We start from the raw sequence: 20,222 nt of genomic DNA on the forward strand, positions 1-20,222 counted from the left end.
TGTACAGTTGAGTTTCTATGGAAACAAGACATCGTCATCTGTGCAGATGTTTCTCTGGAAAAAAATTACATCTATAGATTACGTCACTGTAAGCTTCTTTTTGTGTTTTTCCCTCCAGAAAAGGTCATCTTTGTTTGCTGTCTTGTTCACTGAATTGAAGACAACCTGAAGTAAACAAACATTATAAATCCTCAGATAATAAATTAACTGATTTAGATTTTTGTGGTCACAGGTCAAGTTGTCTTGAAAGAACTGGACAAAAGCAAAGCCATATGGAAGAAGTCGTGATCCCAGATACATGCATTTAGTTTACCAGAAAATTCACAATTTTGTGATAAAAACCACCATGCCACACAGAAAGTCTGACCTTTTTTCTATCTTTTTTTTTTAAATCAAGCTCTACATTTACGAGCCATCTTTAAAGATTTGGTACTTCAGTAGTACTGTATGGGCCTGATACTGAGTACACAGATTGGGTTCGGAAGAAGAAGAAAGTATTAGGAGACCAACACCGTGTGGATCTAATATCAGCAGTATGAAATGTAGAGAAAACCTGTAGGATCCATGAATTAAAAGCTCCTTCTCCATATTCAGATCAGGCTGTTGCGAGGGCATAAGACGGCCCCCAGCTCCGGCGTCAGCGGTGGAGGGTTAAGTACCAACTATCAGGATCTCTGCCTGACCAGCCCCGCCTCTGCAGAGGGGGACTACCTGAGCTCAGATGAGGATCTTCTCCCCAGCCCGCTGCCTCCCAATGCCCTCTATCCCGCCATGTCCGGTTCGTGTCACCCATCTGCCCGCCTCGACAGCGAGGGCAGCACAGACAGCGAGGCGGAGGAACGCATGCGGATACATCCGGACCCACAGCAGCTGTACGGGAGCATGGTGTGTGCAGAGGGGCTGGAAAACTGAGATCTAGAGGGGTTGAGAGGAGTCCGTTGGATTTCTTTGACCTAAAGAGACGCTGGGGCCCCTACCGGACTGGGCTGCTTCTGTAAACTGGGACTGGCATATCCAATCCATTCCTCCTCCTCGACTTTTCCAGTGTTCCTCTTTTACTCGATGCAGACATAATGGCATTGATTGGACCTCTTTTGGTCGTCACTACCTGTAGTCTCCGTTCCTGTTACTGCCTCCTCCACCTTGTTTCCCACACTGTCCGTACCCAGTCTGTGAGGTAATATAAAGCCTATCTTCTTGTTCCCACGTGTATCTGCGCCAGAAACTGTCTGTTTGCCTGCCATATCCATCCAATCACAAACAAACTGAGTCTGGACAAACTAGTCTGCTGCAGCCTGCTGCTTGAGATCAACACCGGGACCTGATTCTGTGACCATGACGAGGACTGAAACATGGGTAGACAGATGGAACTCCTCCCTTTTCCTGAAAACTGAATGATAGACACTTGACAGTATGCTCTGTCTACCCTTCCATACCTCTCCTTACATTGGTTCAGAGTTAAATACATTTTAATCTTTTCTTTTCCCTTTTCATGGCTTTCTTTAGAAATACACACATCCATCTTCACTGCCTTCAGAAAAAAAAACTTCTGCCATCCATTCACAGAAGGAAATTAAAAATGTTGATGAGTGTCAGAAAGGAAGCTGAAGTGTATGAATATGTACACATCAAACTGTCATAAGATGGCATCCATAGGTGATTCATGAACACTTAAACATACTAACACGTGTGGTTTGTGTCTGTGGCTTGCAGTTAACGAGAAGGAAAGCAGGTTAATACGAAAGCTCATGTCAAAAAATGTTCACCATGACCCACAAAAAGAAGGAAGAAAGATACCCAATGTTGCCAAATCTTTTGTTTTAAAATTATTTATATGTTGTAATTTATTTTGATATTTTTGTTATTTTTTATATATCTATATGAAACTAGGAGCGTAGAGATACCGACAGAGGCCAAACTTTCTACAGCGTCCTTTGTGCCAACTATTACAGGTTTACTGTGACACTGAGTGTTTCAGAGGTGGAAAATGTGCTGCTATGATTTTAAAATTTGCCTCTTCCATTTTGTTCTCTCTATTGTTGTTGTTTTGTTTTTGTTAAACTATTTTGGGCAGTTTCACATGATTCCCTGCTTCTCAGTATTTATCTATGATGGAAATGTGGTTTCCTTTAAAACCGATAACTATCATTGTGTGTGTGTTTGTGTGTGTGTGTGTGTGTGTGTGTGTGTGTGAGAGTTATAGTTTGACCAGTTTGGGAACTAAGTTTATTCACTTTTCCGCCTCAGAGATGAGCTGTTTTCAGACATGAACTCTGGAAAAATTTCAGGAAAATTGTGTCCGGACATTTTCCAGAGATTGCCATGCACACATGAAGAACACAGCAGGAGATTGCCTGAGTCAGATGCGTTCACAATAGCAGAAAAGATTCCTGGGTAGAGCACCCGCTCGCTCGCCAGGAGTCTTGCTGCTCTAATCTCACATTGCCTGACTTGCACATTTTCCAGAAATTTCACTTGGGGGCTGGTTGGAACATTTTCTGGAATAAGATACAAAGCAACATTTGCATTCTCACATGCAGCCCCTCCAGAAAAACCGCAGGGCCTGCCCATTTCTTTAGTTTTTCTGCTTTTCAAATCACCAATCACTAAATTAGCTCCAGAGGTGCTGGTAGACAGAGCCTGCTGTTTCCCCCTGTTTCAAGTCTTTATGCTAAACTAATCTAACCAGGCATGAGGTTGATATAAACACTTGTAGTTCCCAAAATGTCAGAATTTTCCTTTAATTGTCAGAGTCCCGTACAAGCAAAAGGAGGGATCCAGGTAACAGTGCTGGAATCACCCCTTCATGTGCTCTCATCACTCTCGGACGACTAAAGGTAAAATCGCAGCATGCGGGCCAATGAAAGTGGAGGGAGTAGTTCCTATTGTAATGACGGCAACAACAAATGCTGTTGTCATGACTGGAGAGTGTGTGGGTCGGAAATATTTTACATATCAAACATTAATATATCCTCTGTGGGGCGGGGGGTATAATGTATGGAGAAATATGAAATATACAGTGTGGCAGGAACAAAAGTATATAGATGAAGTATATGAAAGCTGTATCACTGTCAGTCAAGACTTGTACTAGACATGGTGAGAAGACTAGTGTGTGTTGTTTATCAGACAGGGTGGCCATCTGCTTTTTGCACAACAGAGAAAGATAAAAAAAACTCTCTGAGACGTGGATCAATGGATTCATGGTGGGGTGTATTTTATTCTGGGATTAACCATCCTGACTTGTGTTTCATTATTCTTCGGACTAAAGATTTTCTCGTAAATTCTCTGACGGCTCACTCTATGCTTCGCAGATCTGGCATTTCGGTGCAGTACAAGCGAAGGAATGGCAAAGCAGAGCATTGTTGCCATCTTTCTAGAAATAAGGAAATAGGTTCTTCCAGTAATGGCCATTTAAAAACTAAAGAGGATGTTGGTTTGCCCCCATACTGTTGCAAATAACAGCCTTTTGGTGGTCATTGGTGGGTGTAGCAACTGAAATCTACACTGGAATCGGTGTTTGGATATCTATCATCAGACCATATCATTATATGTGTAGTACTAATCAGTTCACATCAGTTGCTTAGAGTTCCTAGTATGTACAGAATGATGTCTGCTGTCAGCTCTGTTGAGAATGAGAGTTGAGCCCTTAAATCCATTTACTCTAGGTCCTAACTGAATTGGCCACTAAAAGTTAGAATCCCTCACGTTTTTATTATATCAGACACCATTTCTGATAATAAGCAATAGGTAATCAATGCAGTTACTCTTTGTAATCGCCTATATAGAAGTGTTAATTGTAATGAGTGGAATAAGCCTCTCTCTTGAAAGATTCCAAGGATTTACAATGGTTCATCAATTTTTTTCTGGATCTGATGCTGAAGACATAATTTCAAGCTTTTCACATAATGCGACCTTTGTTCGTGTGCTCAGCATCACGGTGTCAGAAAACAGCAGCATGGTTTTCAACATGTGCAACGGTGAATAGTCAAGAGGGGGACAGACAAATGTTACACTTGACTGAATTGGTAATGCTGGTGTATTGATAAACACAAAATGAGACAATGAGCGATGGAAATAGACCTGAACAAATCATGATGTACATGAATGAAGCTCCACTGAGATGGAAAAAAAATGTGGCACACATAAACATCCGATCTGTGTGGAGCCAACATGAATGCCATATTTATCAGATTAAACACTCATCATTTTCTAAATTGTTTGTCACTGAGGTTTGACTGGTGCTTTTTAAATCACATCCTCTAATGATTGAATGGCACCTAAGTGGAGAATTTACAGAATTGTTTGCATTCTGTTTTGGCTATGGAAACCAGGCTATTGCTGACATTTGTTGTTGTTTGTTTTCTTCATTAAAATATTGAGGTGGTAAATAGATCCCATTATTTGTTTGACTACACTGTAAAGCAAATTGCTCATTTTTGACAAATTATTCATTCAAAGCATGTTTTAGATTTATCCTTGGAACCTGTATTATTACCATTAACTGCAGGTTTTGCCAAATCTACCACAAAGGAAGTTTTAAGGGGAATATGGTAATATAATAATGTATTTAGATATTTCCATTGGGATTTCAGTCAAAATCCTGTGTCCTTTCCAAAATTCAAACTAATCTGCACCCAGATCAGGACTTTGTGTCCGTCAACACATCTGTATGCTGCTGTTCAGGGATGGTGCTCTGTTCTCACCACTGTCTAAACACAACTCTACCTACTGTGACATAACATTTTGATATGTTTGTAAATTACTTTTGAATATGGTACTACTGTAGCTGTCATCCTTTTATATCCTTTTAATAATTACCATCAGTACTTTATTTTCTCCTGCTAACAGCATTACGTGAGATCATAATGATTAAACATCATAATGTGCCATAAAAGTAGGTAGATTTACACACTTCACTAGATGACTTCATGTATGTTTATCAACAAGTCAGCTACTACAGCCCTTCTCTAAAAAGCCATGTAATATAAAGTTTATTTTGCGTGGATTGAAATATGATCACATTGTGTTGGTCCAGACTTATCATGTTGAACCTGATTTAAAGCGCGAAATACAACACAGCACCAAAAGCAAGAATGTTCCGTGCAGACAGTCCTCATCCTGGTCAGTCTGGTGAAGGATTTTGCCGACTCGTGCTGTATGTGACGGCTGGTTGACGTCCAACCTTGTCCACCCTCCCTCTTTCTCTCTTGCAGTTCAGCTGATGTTGTTGTCAAATATATTAAACGCCAGTAAAGATAATATAAATTCCTGTATGATGGGGAAAAAAACATTTCAGTGTTCTGTATCCTATGAATGATACAAAATAAACTTTGACATTGCACCTTTGCACAGGCCTGATTGTGTCGTTGTCTTTACCTCAGGTTTAGCACTAAATCAGGGTTAGCTTTAAAGGTGAGCTTTAAAGTTTCGATCGAAGAGTCGATCTTTACGCATCGAATTAAAACCGGTTGCACCACACAAATCTAGTCAATAGATAATTAACAGAGATAAGTTGTAACTGTGTAAGACACGAGTCTGCCATTGGTTTGTGAACTGTCATTTAGTAGCCTTGAGTTTAGCATTTTGGCCAGCACAGCTTGTTGTTTTTTTTAAACCATAAGTAACCATATTTGGAAGAGCGCGTTGGGGGAGTCTGACTGAGGGCCAACAAGTGAGTAGTAAACTTCTATAGAAACTGACTTTCTCCAAAAAGTTTTTTTCTGCAGCCAGTCGCCCTCTGCTGGTCGTCCCAGAGAAAACTGGCTTCAGCCACTTCCGCATTGGCTTCTTTTTCTGGACCTCAAACTTCCATTTCCATATACAGTCAATGTTCAGACACAGTCTTGCCAACTGATGCAAGGCTAACCGAGCTAATAGACAACTCAACGGAGCTTGCTAATGTATGAGTTGTTGAGATTGAACATGTGGCCTACAGTAACATTAATCTGGTGGATGGACCAAGTAGACTACTACTTGAGTTGATCAAAAATGCCATTTTACACTAATGTTAGCAAACTGTAGAACTACAAAAATGTTACGCTATCCTCAGTCAATAGCTAGTTATTGGTAACGTTACCATAACAGTATATGCCACTCATTCTAAACGGCACAAATATGGCTCACTCTAAAATTTATTGTACAAACAAACCAAATAATAGCAACATTTTGAATGGAAACATAACATTACAAAAGAAAGATTAGTTTAATATTTTCAGTCTGTTTTCATTCTTTTAATTGTATTATTTGAATTCAATCTGGTTGTAAAGTACTTTATGTATGTATATGTATATTTATGTGGGAGCCAAGTTACATTTCCACAGGTACATTGTGTAAATTGGAGATTGGAAGTGTAATTTCATTCATTGAGTTCAATTTGTTGAAGGGTCAGCTTTTGGTGATTCATTTCTAATTTTTGTGTTGGTTTCAGGGCAATATTTGTTAAAGGCACTAATATTGAAGTTTCTGTTTACATATGTAAGCGTGTTACTGTGGCTTTAAGAGAAATAGCTCTGCATGGCTTTGAAGTTACTTTGGTCAGTTGGGTCGTGGCTTTGAAGTGGATTATTCCCTCGAGGCTCTAGCTACCGAGCAACACGTCCTGACCTTAGAACACTTTTCTGTCCTGTGGAACTTTTTCCTTTTACAATTTGTGTACACGCTTTAATCCGAGGCGACTGATGAGTCTCAACCCCCCACGTTCGTCAGAAAAAACCCAGCTCCACGTGGATGAATGGACGCAAAAGATTCGAGAACGTAAAGACGAGTGAAGTACAACAGACCCAAGACACTGCGGTTGTGAGTAAGTTAGTTCATCTCTTGAAAGAAAAAAAGTGCCGTATCGGGGGGTGACTTAGCTGGCGAGGTCAGATATCTTCGTGTGCGGCTTCTTCGCTGCAGCAATACGACTTCGTGGACAGTCATTGACATTTAAAGGGCCAGTGGGCGGTTTTGAAGAAAGTTTCTTTCTCTCTTTGTTGCTGTTGATGATTTTCATTCCTAGTCATAATGTAACAGAAGCCGCAGCCTCGGGTACGGGAGGCAGACGCGCTAACCATGAGGCCGAAAACCCCCGGAGTCGTGGCTCCTGTCCCTAGCACGTCTCTTAAGGTGTCGGCGAGTGATGTTCACAAACTGCACACACAGTGTCGTGCGGTGCGGCCCGCACCAATTTGTTTTGTTTTTCCGATTGTACAGAGCAGGGGCGGCGCCGAAAAAACCGAGAGAGAGAAATATGGGGATTCAGTAGTGGATACCATGGTGGAGAAGGTCACGGCTAAGGCGATTGGGGGAAAAGATCCAATGTGCCATTAGCTCGCGGAAAGCTAAGCTAGCTCAGCTGACGGGCAAAGGTAATCCGATACGTCGACTACTGGACGACGACGGCGGCGATAGCGGCCTCCCTGATTCAAACCAAAACAGTGTAGCATCAAATAAGATCTGAGGAGATGTTTATGAAATGATGGACTATATATCAAAGTCCCTCACACCCTCAGGTTTTCTCGCAGGCATCATTAAGACAAAATGTGTATTCATGTTTTCTCTTGCCATGCCTCTCTGTCATTAATGCGTGGTTTCATTGAATACTGTAGAAATCTGCTGTTGCACCAGCCATCTGCTTTCAAACCGGACCTCAATGGTCTGTTTGGAAACACAACTGTGGCAACTTGGTGTGTCAACACTTTCTAAGGAGTTTACAGCACAGTTGACCCCCAACCCCCCCACATCAGCTTCACCTGCCTCACCTGGATCGACTTGATGCTGTGTTTAGTTTCACATCTCCCCCAGTGTGCACCAAACGGTTTTTAAAAAGTAGTGCTGGACACATTCTGTGCTCCTGCGTGGGTGCAGTGTTTGGATCGTGTGTGAGTGTGTGAGTGTGTGTGTGTGTGTGTGTGAGTGTGTGAGGAAGCGGTGTGGTTAGAGTCTCGGCTCAGAGGTATCAGAGACTCACTCAGAGACACTTCCTCGTCACTGTCATCACTCTGACCGGCAGAGCAGAACACCAACGGCTCACAGTCACATTCTTATGTGGCGCACTGATTTCCAATTGTCTGACACCGGAGTCTTGCCTTTCATCAAATTACCTGTGTGAAGGTTGTGTGCGACGCGACGTTAAGAAGCGCTGGGGGAATGTGAAAACTGGTGAGTATTGGCTCATTCATTTCTGAGTACTGTCTTCATGGCTCTGGAGAGCTGAGAGTTAAACCAATGGGGATTTGTCATTGTTCCTTTACGTTTTGTTTAGATACTATTAGTTAAAAGGATAGGCTAAAAAGAGTTGTGGTCAATTACTTCTGAGGTCATTTAGGTGAATCAGGGTTAGGGTTATGGTCATCATATTGTCTTAGAGTTTTCAATTGAGTTAATAAAAATTGTTATTTATGGTTTCTTAGTGAAGCATCCCGAAAGGTTTAAAAAGCTGTTGGTTTTATAACAAGATGCATGCTCATACATTTCAGAAAGTTTTTAAAAAATTTAAAAAACTTAATCAAACATCTTTGAGACGTCCTGTTTTTGCTCATCGCTGAGAGAAAGCATTTAGATTGTTGTTCAAATCCTGCTCACGTCTCACTTGGACACACAGTTGTCTGTAGAAATCATGGATGGTTCTGCCATATATAAAATGAAAGATGATCTGAATCCAGACCTTTGTTTAATAATTCACGTGCTGTTCAACACTCAACGCCAGTTCAGTGTCATCTTTCTGAGCTGAACAGCACAAAAAACTAAGTTGTACCTTACGCGCAAAGAACTGTACGGATGAAATGTGTATTTGAATCATGTGCGTCATCATGCAGCTGGATTTATCATATTAAATGTTATTTAGCTCACAGAATTAATCCATTTGCATTAACTTCTGTTTTCAAACAGAAGTTAATGCGTGTGTGTGTGTGTGTGTGTGTGCGTGTGTGTGTGTGTGTGTGTGTGTGTGTGTGTGTGTGTGTGTAAACAAACATACGAACAGGCTGCACCTAACAACACGCATGCCAAGGCAAAATTCAACGACATTTTAACTCATATTAAACAAATAAGAGATGAAAGAAGTCCACTGTGAAGAAAATGTCAGTAATCAGTCATTTGATACCAGGCGGAAGGATCACCACGATTTATTTGCCCTCTCATCAAAAATGTTTTCATGATTTCAAAACCAGAGTTTGTCTGATTTCCGCAACGTGGCGTTGTTATGTTTTGCTTGAATTAATTAGACAGTTTTATCTGTGTTGCATAGTTTACATTCATGTGGAAAAGTCTTCAACACTACGTAGTTGAGCGCATCGGGTAACTGATGGTGGGAATTACATTTACTCAAGTACTGTACTACATTTCCATTTCAAGTTATTTTGCACTTCTACACTGCTACATTGGAGGGTTGCTACTTTTTGGGAAATGGAGTTTCTCCTAACTTTTTGAAAGATTTTATTTTTATTAAAATGATGATACACGTATGAATTATAGTGTTTTGCTAGACGTTAAACCAACAGTTTGGCTTGTGATCCTTACAAAAAAAAGTGTAGTGGGTAGCTGTGGCCCCTTGTCACATTGCACAAATCTATGCTTGCTAGCTCTATGGTCTTATTTTGATAAATGTTTCAGCTTTAAAAGAGGTAAACTTATTCAAAAAAGAATCACCAACACCCCGTTAAACAACTCTAATTTGGAGTGGGCCTGTGCCTCTGGTTGGGAACCACACTGGACTAACGGAATTAATATTATCTTTGGCCTCTCTGTGCTCCACATTTCAAGAATCTGAAAACCACAAAATGTATTTACACAGACGTCTGTAGTCTCTGTAGGAATCTTAAAATGTATGTCATGAAAGCACGCAAGGCTCTTATTGTCTGAGGAGACCTTGTAAAGTGAATCCGTCTGTCCTCTCGTGGAGCGATGGTTTACTGTGATCTTCGCTACAGATCTGAGAGCGTGTTAAAATAAAGGAGTTGTCTTGAGTGTGTATAGCAGATAATTTATTGTAAACAGCTTCTTTTGTTCAATTCTCAAGCGTCTTAAAATAAAGAAGCTTGAACATGCAAAGAATCATGTGACCTTTATGTTTTTATTATGTGCCGTCCACTGAGCTCCTCCACTGCGAGTACAGAGGCGTGAAATGCGTTGCAGTGACTGTTTTTGTCACATCGTCCAAAAAAAAGAAGAAGCTTTGTTGGAAATTAAGGTCCGAGTGTCAGTTTCAATCAGACTCTGGCTGCTTTCACCTGCAATGTGACTGTCACTGAGAAGAAGAAGAAGAAGAATAAGCTCAGAGTACGGGAGAACATTCTCTGCAGCCTTTAATCTCAAGTAGGCTTCCAGATGACAAGGCCTCCTGGAGTTTGTCAAGTAAAATTTAAACAGCCGAGTCAGAAGGAGAAAAAAGAGTATTTGGTCTGATATGAGAAAAAAGTGATCCTGAGGGACTGGTAGACTGATAATGACCATGGACAAATGATCAGAACAACACGGAAAGCACCACGAGGAAAACCTCAAAGTAACCAAACAGGTAGCACGGGTAACATTTATTCTTTAGGTAAACTCTTTTAGTGTACTGCGAAAGGGTCACAGTACACTAACAGAACTACACTGTCGACATTTTGTCAACACGACATTTTTGTGTTCTCTCTCATGACAACACTTATGTTCTCTGCTCAACAGCAGCAACAATTCAGCATGTTAAACCGATTCAGGCAGGAAACAAAGTATCAGATGTACAGTTCTGCTGCCCTCCTGAGGGCAACACCAACATCTTGTGCAACACTTTGCTTCATCATTTTAGTGCCTTTAGTAACATCATGTCAAAGCACATATAATAATAATAATAATAACAATAATAATAATAATAATAATAATAATAATGATATGTATATAAAATAAAGTTCATCTCAATACAGTTACAAAGTGCTTTGCAAAGTAAATGGGAGAAAACAGCACAGACCAAAACAAGGCTAAATAAAAATAAGAAAGATAACATAAAATAAAATATTAAAATATTTCCTGTAAAAATATGTTTCAAGCAATTGTTTAAAAACATGTACAGTTCTGGCAAGTCCAAGCTCACTCACTCTTGGTTGCCAGGCTTGACTTAGGGACTACTACCAAGCGTTGGTTAGAAGATCTTAGGTTACGGCTCCTTTGAGTACAGGTAATGTTTTATGGGGTCCATAAAATATACAAAGTTATTAAAGTTTTTCTCGATTGTTAAGACACATTTCAAAAAAAAAAATGCTCCATTTCCCAAAAGCCTAAACACAATTGCATAACTGCACACTTATTTTCACAAACTTCACACTTCCATGTCAAAACCAAACTGCTTTCAGACATCACACAAAAGCCATCAAATTCACACACACACACACACACACACACACACACACACACACACACACACACAGACATACACACTACAAACTGCCATTAAACACTGGTGAGATCAATTCAAGTCACTTCTGTAAAAAGCTGTTACTGCATGAATGACGCCTATGGTTTTCCCCAAGTACGACAACTCTTTACTCTAAATTATGCAACACAGTATAAACACACAACCAATGTATACATTACTTACAGAAATGTAATATAGAATACAGTAGAAATATTGTCTGAGCAGCGACAAAAAATCTGTAGTAAATAATAACCTAACAATAACAAAAAATGAGTTTTTACATACAGTAGACAAAATTTAATCTGTCCTCTCTCTAAGCAAATGGTTTGATATGGTGCAGTGATTTAAAGCATTTCCGACAGCATACAGCACAACAGCTACAGTACATGTATGTGGGGTGACAGCGCAGAGTACAGGACTCCAAGGTTACAGTAGAGAGGATGTCAATTACTTACCTATTATTCTCTCTGAAGGTTTGTATTATAATAGGCCTGCACTCTTTGCCCAGCCTCCCTCATCCACATCCCATGGACAAGGACATGGTCGACAAGAGTCGCATGAATTTCATCTGAAACAACTAGTCTCCTTCCTCCTCCTCCTCCTCCTCCCCTTCCTCCTCCTCCTCTTCCTCTTCCTTCATGTTGATCCATTGTTCCTTAACTACTAAACTGCCCCATAGCCCTTTTATCTCTTTGCCCTTTTGCACAAGTCGTTCAACAAATCAGAATCATGTGTGCAAACAGGGAAATAGTGTTAAGAGTTTTGGGAAATGTGTGTCTTTTGGCAGACAACGTTACAGTTTGGGATGCTTAGTTAAAAGGGCTAGGAATAGTGTGTAAGCAATCAAGATTATTTTTTGTCCCCCTCTAGATAATTTTGATATCAGGTGTAGAGCAGGTGGTCCTCCCCTTCTGAATCATGCCTCGTTCTTTCCTGGTGAAGCGAGGAGGCCTGCACCACCCTCGGCCCGCAGCAGGAAGCCCCGGCCCTGGGTCGAGCCCAGTAACATTCAACCAGCTACAAAAACCGTTTGGGTCCTTGGATACTTCTTTGAAGTACTCCGCAGCAGGAACACCCGATGATAACACCAGTCACTCACATGGGAGTGGGCACCTTCAGCCACTAAGTCCCAGATCTTATGGTGGGTGACAGAGATACGTCATGTTTGTTTATTTATTTAGACTTTCATCTGAAAAATTTCTCAAAGGACTATCCAGAGACAGAAAGAAGAATAAGAAATGCTTCTCATTGCATTTCTCAGAGCTGAGATAACAAATAAAAACATTGTTTACACAACCGTGATAGGTTCAAAGCACAAGACACACTGATTAGGCATTTCCAATATTCAAATTTGTATCTCAAAATTTTCTGAATCTAATCATGTCTGCCTTTGTCCTCAGACTGTAGAACTGCTGAGCCCTGCAGTCCTCTCAGCTCAAATACTTATATCCCTGAGGAGAAAATCCACTCTGGCCCTGCCACACCAGCGTTAAGGTCCAAACCTCATGTGAACTTGACTCCGCACACTCAGATTCTGAGGGAGACCAGGAGCAGTGGCTGCACCAAGGCCAGTGGCCCGAGGCAAGAGTGTCCACTCTGTAGCAAAGTACGCCATTCCTCCTTTACAGTAAAATCACTATTTGTTTAGATTGTTTAGAGAGAAACAAATTAGACATTGTTATTTATATTTGCAGTATTTGAAGAAAAGTTTAAAGTTGTTATTAATCTCTGGAGAAAGCGCCCCACCCTACCCTCTCCGGAAGTCTGTGACTATTTTGTTTACTTGGTTGGTTTTTCAGCGTTCAAATTGTATTCATCTTGTCCTTGCAGATATTTTCATGTCTGTCTAGTTTGAAGACTCACATATGCAGGAGTCATGGAAGCAGCGCCACCCTGTCGGCAGCACACGTCAAGTCCAGCAGGACAAGTACAGTGCAGTCACCACGCGGGGGCAAGGTCAGCATCACATCTCTTCTCATGTGGAATCTATTGCACGTGTGATGTAAAACTCTTCAGAATCCACAACCACGGTGCCTGTTGTTTTAGGAGAGGACGTTTGGCTGTGCGGTGTGTGGAAAAGTGTTCAAGCGCTCCTCCACCCTCTCCACTCATCTGCTCATACATTCAGACACCCGGCCGTATCCCTGCCAGTACTGTGGCAAAAGGTTCCACCAGAAGTCTGATATGAAGAAACACACCTTCATTCACACAGGTGGGTTTATGTGCACCCTTCGGTCGCTCGACTGTATTTAAGTCCATAGCTGACATCATTCACTAGAACTGAGGTCTCATTTTCTACTGTATACATCACTTAAGCTTCCAGCACATACACATAGCCCAGCCTTGCATGTGAACTCAACTAAACACATATTCTGTTACCCAAACAAGTGTTTGTTGTGTTAGATATAAGAGAGATATCAATCTTCTTATCTAATTCAGCAAATATGTGCATTTCATAAGATGTTGGAATTCATTTAAGTATATATTTTTTTAAGCAAATTGCCAAACATGCATTGGTCTGTGGCTCTCAAATAACAGGATGTCATTGTAAATTATATATCCGTGGGTTTCAAAATGTGACGCTGGGACAAAACAAGCAATTTCATGGTGCACGTCCTGTACAGTAGACTGAATTAAATAAGCCAATGCGCCCTAATCGTTTGTCTAAGATGTTACAGCACGGTCTCTTTAAGCTATGCAGTTTGAATATCCTGTTTATTCAAATGACTCACGCTGAGTCAATGTTCCAGGAGAGAAGCCCCACGTGTGTGTGATCTGTGGGAAGGCATTCAGCCAGAGCTCCAACCTCATCACCCACAGCCGCAAACACAGGGACGACCGGCCCTACCGCTGCCCCCGCTGCCTCTACAGCTTCCAGCAGAAGGTGGACCTGCGGCAGCACCAGGAGCACCACTGCACCCACCACTGACTCCGACACGGTCCCGTCGACATCTTCAGCCTTCCGCAATGAGCTGTGGAATACACCCGCGGGAGAGACAGCTACCGACCGACCGCGTTGTTTTTGTGACCAAGTCAGAACTTTCACTCAGAGCTAAAGTTGTTTATATGTTCATATGTCACTGAGGACAGAAGGATGCTGTTCTTACCCTTCTCACAGGTTTACAACGCAGTTTCGGGAGATTACTTCGTAGTTCACGTAGCAAAAGAGAAACTTGGTCGACCTGAGTCGACTGTGATCTTGTTAAGTTGTAAAAGATATTTCTGTCTAACTATCTATATACAACATTGTTTAAGGTCGTTTGTGTTTTTCTTATTTAACAGCATGTCAAGAGCTGGGAAAATCACATGGTCCTTAAAATAAGGAACGACATTACAAAATATGACAGCCACTGACCATGGGGGTTTTTCAGGGAGATGTTGTATTTTCCCCTCGTGGTTTGTCAATCTTCTCTCAAGGTTTACATTACAGCTGGGTTTTACTTTCCACCAGCAGTCCAAACGTTAACATTTCATAAATTGTACCTTTAACAGACTTTAAAAGGCATTTGAAACAAACTACAAGTTATGTGGATTAATCGGCAGTAAAACCTGATGCTGCGTCAACAACGGTGACTATTACATGATCACATCAAGACTTCATACTAAATGTAATACACAAAAGATTTCATTTGTGGTTTTTGCTTTGCATTATGTTTATTAAGCTCAGGGCTGGACACAAGACACACAGCTTCCATTATTTGCAGCAGATTGGTCAGTGATTTCTGTTGTGGACAGCTTCAGCTGCCGAAACCATTATTTTTGTACCACTGAGCTCTGGCAACAACATCATTGGAGTAGTCTCGACCGGTTGTGTTTTCGTCCACTTTGCTATAGGAATGGACATTTCCATCGCCCATATTGTAGGCCGCTATCCCCCCTGCAATTATAAAGAATTAAGCTTGCAAAGTGAGAAGAACAAAGTAGAGGAAAAGCATGTACAAGTCGAGTGATTTAGTGATACAAACCTTTCAGCTTCTGCTCTGTGCACCAGTCCGGAAATTTATTGCGGATTCGTTCGATGAAACCAACCAAGATTCTAGTGCCTTGGCAGAGGTGTACCTCACTGTCCCATGCACCTTCAGCAATGTGTCCACCTCCACTCGGATTAGTATCAACCTACAGGAATGAAAACGGAGGAACACTCATGTTATTGTATTCTAACATGAAGCTCCACTACGAGGATGTCAGCTAAAAAAAAAGCAGGAGTTACAACCTGCATCAGTCCAAAAGCGTTGTACGCATTCCTGCGTGGGTTCCAGTCTCCACAGCCGTTATCCAATGTGTTTCCTGCCCTGGACTCTCTGGAGATGATGGCAGCGATGAGAGCTGGGTCAATTTCAAATTTATCTGCGACTGAGTAGATTTCCGACCTGTAATTCTCCATCCTGTCAATGTCAGTCTTTGCCATAGTGTGTGATGCCCTCACACCTTGTAAAGAAAAGAAAAAAATCAAAACAGGATTATGGCGTCACATCAACTGTTTGTGCGTCCAGGTCTGCAGTGAAGTTGCTTTTAATAAGAGCAAACTTGATCAGAGGCAGACAGGTGGCACAGACAGTAGACTAAAAAAGAGAAGCAGCAGGGTGCGAGACGCAAATATGCTGGAACACGAGTAAACGCAAGCAACATAAACATATACGGACAAACTTGAAAGAAGCATGTTCAAATAGTGGCTTGGGTGATGAGGGAGCCCAATTATTTCAACAGCGTCAGATCAAATCAGTTCCTGTGTTTCTCTACCAAAGTGTTTACCTGAGTATCCCAGACTGTCCTGCTTAGCTGTTTCCGAAGAAGCTCCAGAAGTTTCCACCTTCATGATGTTTCCATATTTACAATAAGAAGAACTCGAAGAGGAAGAGGAAGAACCTGGGGAAGAGAAACGTGCAAATATTACATTTTATATTAACACACCTTCAAAGCAGGAGGACCCAGAGGGGCTTTACTGTTACATTTGTCAAAGGTGAGAACGTAGAATCCTTTTAAAACAAGATCTTCAGTAATTGTACGTTAGAAGTTAAAATATACCAGAGGACATATGAACAATATACTACAACAATCAAAGTATTTTTTTCATCATGACAAAAACAGCCGTTTTAAGAGTAAAAGTGACATTAGTTAACTGAACACTACCAACATCATTTGGCTTGTTTAGAATACTCCACTGATGTTATGATAAGTGTTTAAAATACGGAAAGGAATCGGAGACTACTGTGCCGCTTCAACACAAATATATTCCAGTTTGTCCTCAGCAGGGAAGTCCAGGTTATGGGTCCCAAGCAGTTGGAAATCAGTGGACAAGCTCTCTTACCCATTTTGTCCTCAGATAGTCCCCTTGAAGCACGAGAGCTCCTGCCAACAGAGCTGCTGCTTGATGACTGTTTAATCTACCGGATGGGTGTGTTTGCTCAACCCCCCTCTCTGGCCTTACTTGTACTGGCCCAGACAGTTTGTGGGAGGGGGCGAGGGCAAAAGATAAGACATGTGACTTACACGAAACACTGACTATGACAGGCAAAGGGGGACTTTGAATCTGAAATGCAACACCAGAATCATTCATCTGACCCAGTAAATGAAATAATGATTACTAGTGTTGAAAATTACAAAAAGTCTTATAACTTTGTGAAACCCAGTCACAGTGAGAGTATATAAAATAATAACAATAATAATAATGTGATAAATGAAGAAAATAACTCTTTGCTTTGCATTATGTTTATTAAGCTCAGGTTTTGACACATGACACACATTCACAATGTTTCATTCCTTATTTGCAGGAGATTCCTCAGAGGCTTGGAGTGGACAGCTTCAGCTGTTAAAACCCATTCCTTTTGTACCACTGAGCTCTGGCAACAACATCATTGGAGTAGTCTCCACCTGTTGTGTTCGCATCCACTTCAGCGTAGGAATGGACATTTCCATCGCCCATGTTGTAGGCCGCTATCCCGCCTGCAGAGACAAATGGATGGTCGGGGTAAAATCTCGAGATGATGGAGACGAGGTTGTTCTCCGTGAGGAAGGTTGAATTCACGACACGAGAGACGATGATTCTCAGTTAGGGCGCTTAAACACAGTGCTGGGTCAATGTTCGTTCTCGAGAAGAAATTGACAAAGGCAAAGAAATGCAAACAGTTTTTTTATGGCTATAACACATGAGGTGTACTGTAATTCATGAGGCACCATAAGTTGTGTGTTTCCTTACATAGAAATAGAATGAAGGGAAACTATTATGTTCAAGAAAAAGCTATACAAGACCTGGGCCTGTACACTCAAATCCTCTTGCATTAAGTAAGGCATGTCATCAATGATGTGCATTATGTCCTACACATGGACGTGATCAAAAGGGGAGCATGGACAATGTAAATTCTTAGGGGCTAAACAAAGTGTGAAGAAAAGTCAAGGGGGAAAAGCATGTATGAGACGAATGATTCAGTGAAACAAACCTTTCAGGTGCTGCTCTCCGCTCCAGCCAGGAAATTTATTGCGGATTCGGCCGATGAAACCAACCAAGATCCCGGTGGCCTGGCAGAGGTGTACCTCACTGTCCCATGCACCTTCAGCAGTGTGTCCACCTCCACTCGGATTAACATCAACCTACAGGAACGGGAATGAAAATGGAGGAATGCTGGTGCTATTGTATGCGATTATGAAGCTCTACTAAAGAGGATGTGAGCACAACAAAATATTTTTCACGAACCTGCATCAGTCCCCAGGCGTTGTACGCGTTCCTGTGTGGGTTCCAGTCTCCCCAGCCGTCATGCAGAACATTTCCAGCCCTGGACTCTCTTGAGATGATGGCAGCAATGAGAGCCGGGTCGATTCCACACTTTTGTCCCACATTGAAGATCTTGGACTTGTACCTACTCATTCTGCCACTGTCAGTCTCTGCCATAGTGTGTGATGCCTCCACACCTTACAGCGGAGAAATCCACCAGAAAACAGGATTATTGCATGAGCACAACAAAAGCACTCTTGTGCCTGTCAGTGTATAACTATGGAAAGAGCGAGAGATGGTCGAAGGATTCCCTTCTTCATCCCATTTTCCACTGTTTGAGATCAAATTGCCAGGTGTGTTTCTCTGCTGCAGCGTTTTACCTGAGTATCCCAGTTTGTCCTGCTGGCCCGTTTTCCAGGAAGCTCCAGTGGTTTGAACGTCCTTGATATTTGCATAACCTAGAAATGTTCGGTTTATTAGATTATTATTTTGTCGAGACACCTGCAGTGCACACTGAAACTGTCATGATCTGTCTGTTTCTGCATTTTTCCCCCTGGCTCCAGTCTTTGGATTATCGTGTTTTGCTACATTTCGTGGACACCTTTAGTTTTATGTTGGTTTTCTTTTATTATGAAATATCTTTTTTCGTCACCTTTGCATTTGGGTCCTGCTTCCTGCTCAGTCTTGACAGAAACTAGCACAGATTAGCCCGAAGCCTCAGACTCTCACAACCATCATACCGCAAGCACGTTCACTAAAGTTAACACACCAGCAGTAAAACTACCCACCCATTGCTGTTTTCTCGCCTGGAGGTCCTGATCCACCTGGAATGATCGATGAGAGGTCTCGACACCGTGCCGGTCGGTCCACTCTATATTTACTTCATACTTTCGGTTTCCCCGCTGAGCTCACCCTGTCTGCACTTCTGTTATTTCGCCTGTAGGGGGCGCAGGCCCGGGTGGCTGAGTTCACCAGCAGAGAAAAAAACAGCTGATTTCCTGGAAATAGCCTTCACATACAACCATACATCTAGACATTACATGATTTCTGCAATACGTCCTATAGGAAACTCTTGTTGATTGGGTACTGTTCTTTTAGGAGTGTTGAGATTTGGAAATAATAATGCACACATCTGTTCATTTTTATTCCTCAGTAGACTTCATAATGAGCTCACATCGCAGAGAGAATATTCTGTATTTAAGCATCAACATAATGTGGAGTAATTTCATTCACTCATCACATCAAAGAGGAGGCACCTTAATCTTTCATTTTCACTTTTGTCATGAGTTCACGCAGCTTTCTCTCCCGTGATGGAACTTCAGACGGCACAACCATGAAGGCCACTGTGGAACTTCTATCAAGCTTAAAACGTTGCTCTGGGCACTGCAACAATAATACCTGAAATATCACATCAGCTCATTTATCAGATCAGAGCCCTGTGCAACAAATGTAAACATACATGCTCCATTTTTTCTATTCTTTCTTGGGTGCTTGAGAAAGCAACATTTCCGACAAGCAGGCAACAGGAACGCGGTTTTCTGCACAGAAGTAAACAAACAACAGCACCAGACAATACATGGTGTGACCAAATACACAAGTTTAAAAAAAAAACACTTAAAAGTGAATGTGCCTATTCCTGTAATTTTCCTTATTTTTTCTTCATGGAAATGTGCTCAGTCATAACATATTATCATTTGTCATTTCAAACTGGCGGTGGTGCAGCCAAACAACAAAACATTAAATTAAACTACTTTAAATTTCAAGTGAGATCCTTAGGTATCCAAAGATGCTAACTATCTAAGACTGAATTTTGGTCAGATGTGTACAACATAATGCACATTAGAATATTTCTTTGACAGGGCGGCGTATCTCATGTTCAAAAAATAATAATAAAGAAAACACAATATTTGTCTTGTGTTTGAATATTTCACTCGCAGAGTGCAAACATCATTCAGTTTCAATTAGAAAACTATAAAACTCACTCAGTGGACTTTAAACTCAATGAGAGTGCCTGTGTAAAGTGGAGGAAGCCTGTTTTGGTATAGGCCTTTCACTTTGACAACACAGACAAGGATTGTGAACAGAACTACTGACCAGAAGCCACTGATATTGAGTCCAGATGACTCATAGGGAAACTGAATT

General features: G+C 41.4%; 4 protein-coding genes across 11 annotated transcripts in view; 2 read left to right on the forward strand and 2 right to left on the reverse strand.

Annotated features, from left to right (window-relative positions):
* The window catches only part of evi5l (ecotropic viral integration site 5 like), a 31,273-nt gene extending 25,927 nt beyond the window's left edge, over positions 1-5,346 (forward strand). For 3 of the 4 annotated variants that reach the window (XM_047333672.1, XM_035636010.2, XM_047333673.1), the window contains one exon: positions 595-5,346. In XM_047333672.1, the coding sequence (XP_047189628.1) occupies positions 595-912 (318 nt within the window). In that variant the 3' untranslated portion in view covers positions 913-5,346. Of the gene's footprint in view, positions 1-118; positions 171-594 lie in introns of all 4 variants that reach the window. The other variant, XM_047333674.1, reaches the window with a different exon arrangement.
* Positions 5,347-6,566: 1,220 nt separating this feature from the next.
* On the forward strand, positions 6,567-14,629 carry LOC118311899 (zinc finger protein Gfi-1). Of its 4 annotated transcripts, none has more exons than XM_035636019.2 (6): positions 6,567-6,795; positions 12,314-12,512; positions 12,772-12,977; positions 13,202-13,327; positions 13,418-13,583; positions 14,122-14,629. In XM_035636019.2, exons 1-6 carry the CDS (start codon positions 6,727-6,729, stop codon positions 14,298-14,300), a joined length of 945 nt encoding a protein of 314 aa, XP_035491912.1. In that variant the 5' UTR covers positions 6,567-6,726; the 3' UTR covers positions 14,301-14,629. The 4 variants fall into 4 exon arrangements, with proteins under 4 accessions (XP_035491912.1, XP_035491915.1, XP_035491913.1 ...); XM_035636022.2 differs by having other exon boundaries at positions 6,586-6,795; positions 12,242-12,512; XM_035636020.2 differs by having other exon boundaries at positions 6,588-6,799; positions 12,242-12,512.
* A 370-nt stretch (positions 14,630-14,999) lies between these two features.
* Positions 15,000-16,828, reverse strand: LOC118311901 (lysozyme g). 2 transcript variants are annotated; one of them, XM_035636031.2, is made up of 6 exons: positions 16,680-16,828; positions 16,124-16,237; positions 15,742-15,799; positions 15,585-15,672; positions 15,337-15,487; positions 15,000-15,248 (listed from the first exon to the last, which is right to left on the reverse strand). In XM_035636031.2, the coding sequence occupies exons 1-6, from the start codon at positions 16,681-16,683 to the stop codon at positions 15,109-15,111; spliced, it is 555 nt and encodes a 184-aa protein (XP_035491924.2). In that variant the 5' UTR covers positions 16,684-16,828; the 3' UTR covers positions 15,000-15,108. The 2 variants fall into 2 exon arrangements, with proteins under 2 accessions (XP_035491924.2, XP_035491923.2); XM_035636030.2 differs by having other exon boundaries at positions 15,585-15,799.
* A 236-nt stretch (positions 16,829-17,064) lies between these two features.
* On the reverse strand, positions 17,065-19,028 carry LOC118311903 (lysozyme g). The gene is made up of 5 exons (XM_035636032.2): positions 18,869-19,028; positions 18,461-18,538; positions 18,063-18,277; positions 17,809-17,959; positions 17,065-17,314 (listed from the first exon to the last, which is right to left on the reverse strand). The coding sequence occupies exons 1-5, from the start codon at positions 18,870-18,872 to the stop codon at positions 17,181-17,183; spliced, it is 582 nt and encodes a 193-aa protein (XP_035491925.1). The 5' UTR covers positions 18,873-19,028; the 3' UTR covers positions 17,065-17,180.
* Positions 19,029-20,222: the final 1,194 nt, after the last annotated feature.

This window comes from Scophthalmus maximus, chromosome 8, assembly GCF_022379125.1.
Source record: "Scophthalmus maximus strain ysfricsl-2021 chromosome 8, ASM2237912v1, whole genome shotgun sequence".
Lineage (NCBI taxonomy): Eukaryota > Metazoa > Chordata > Actinopteri > Pleuronectiformes > Scophthalmidae > Scophthalmus > Scophthalmus maximus.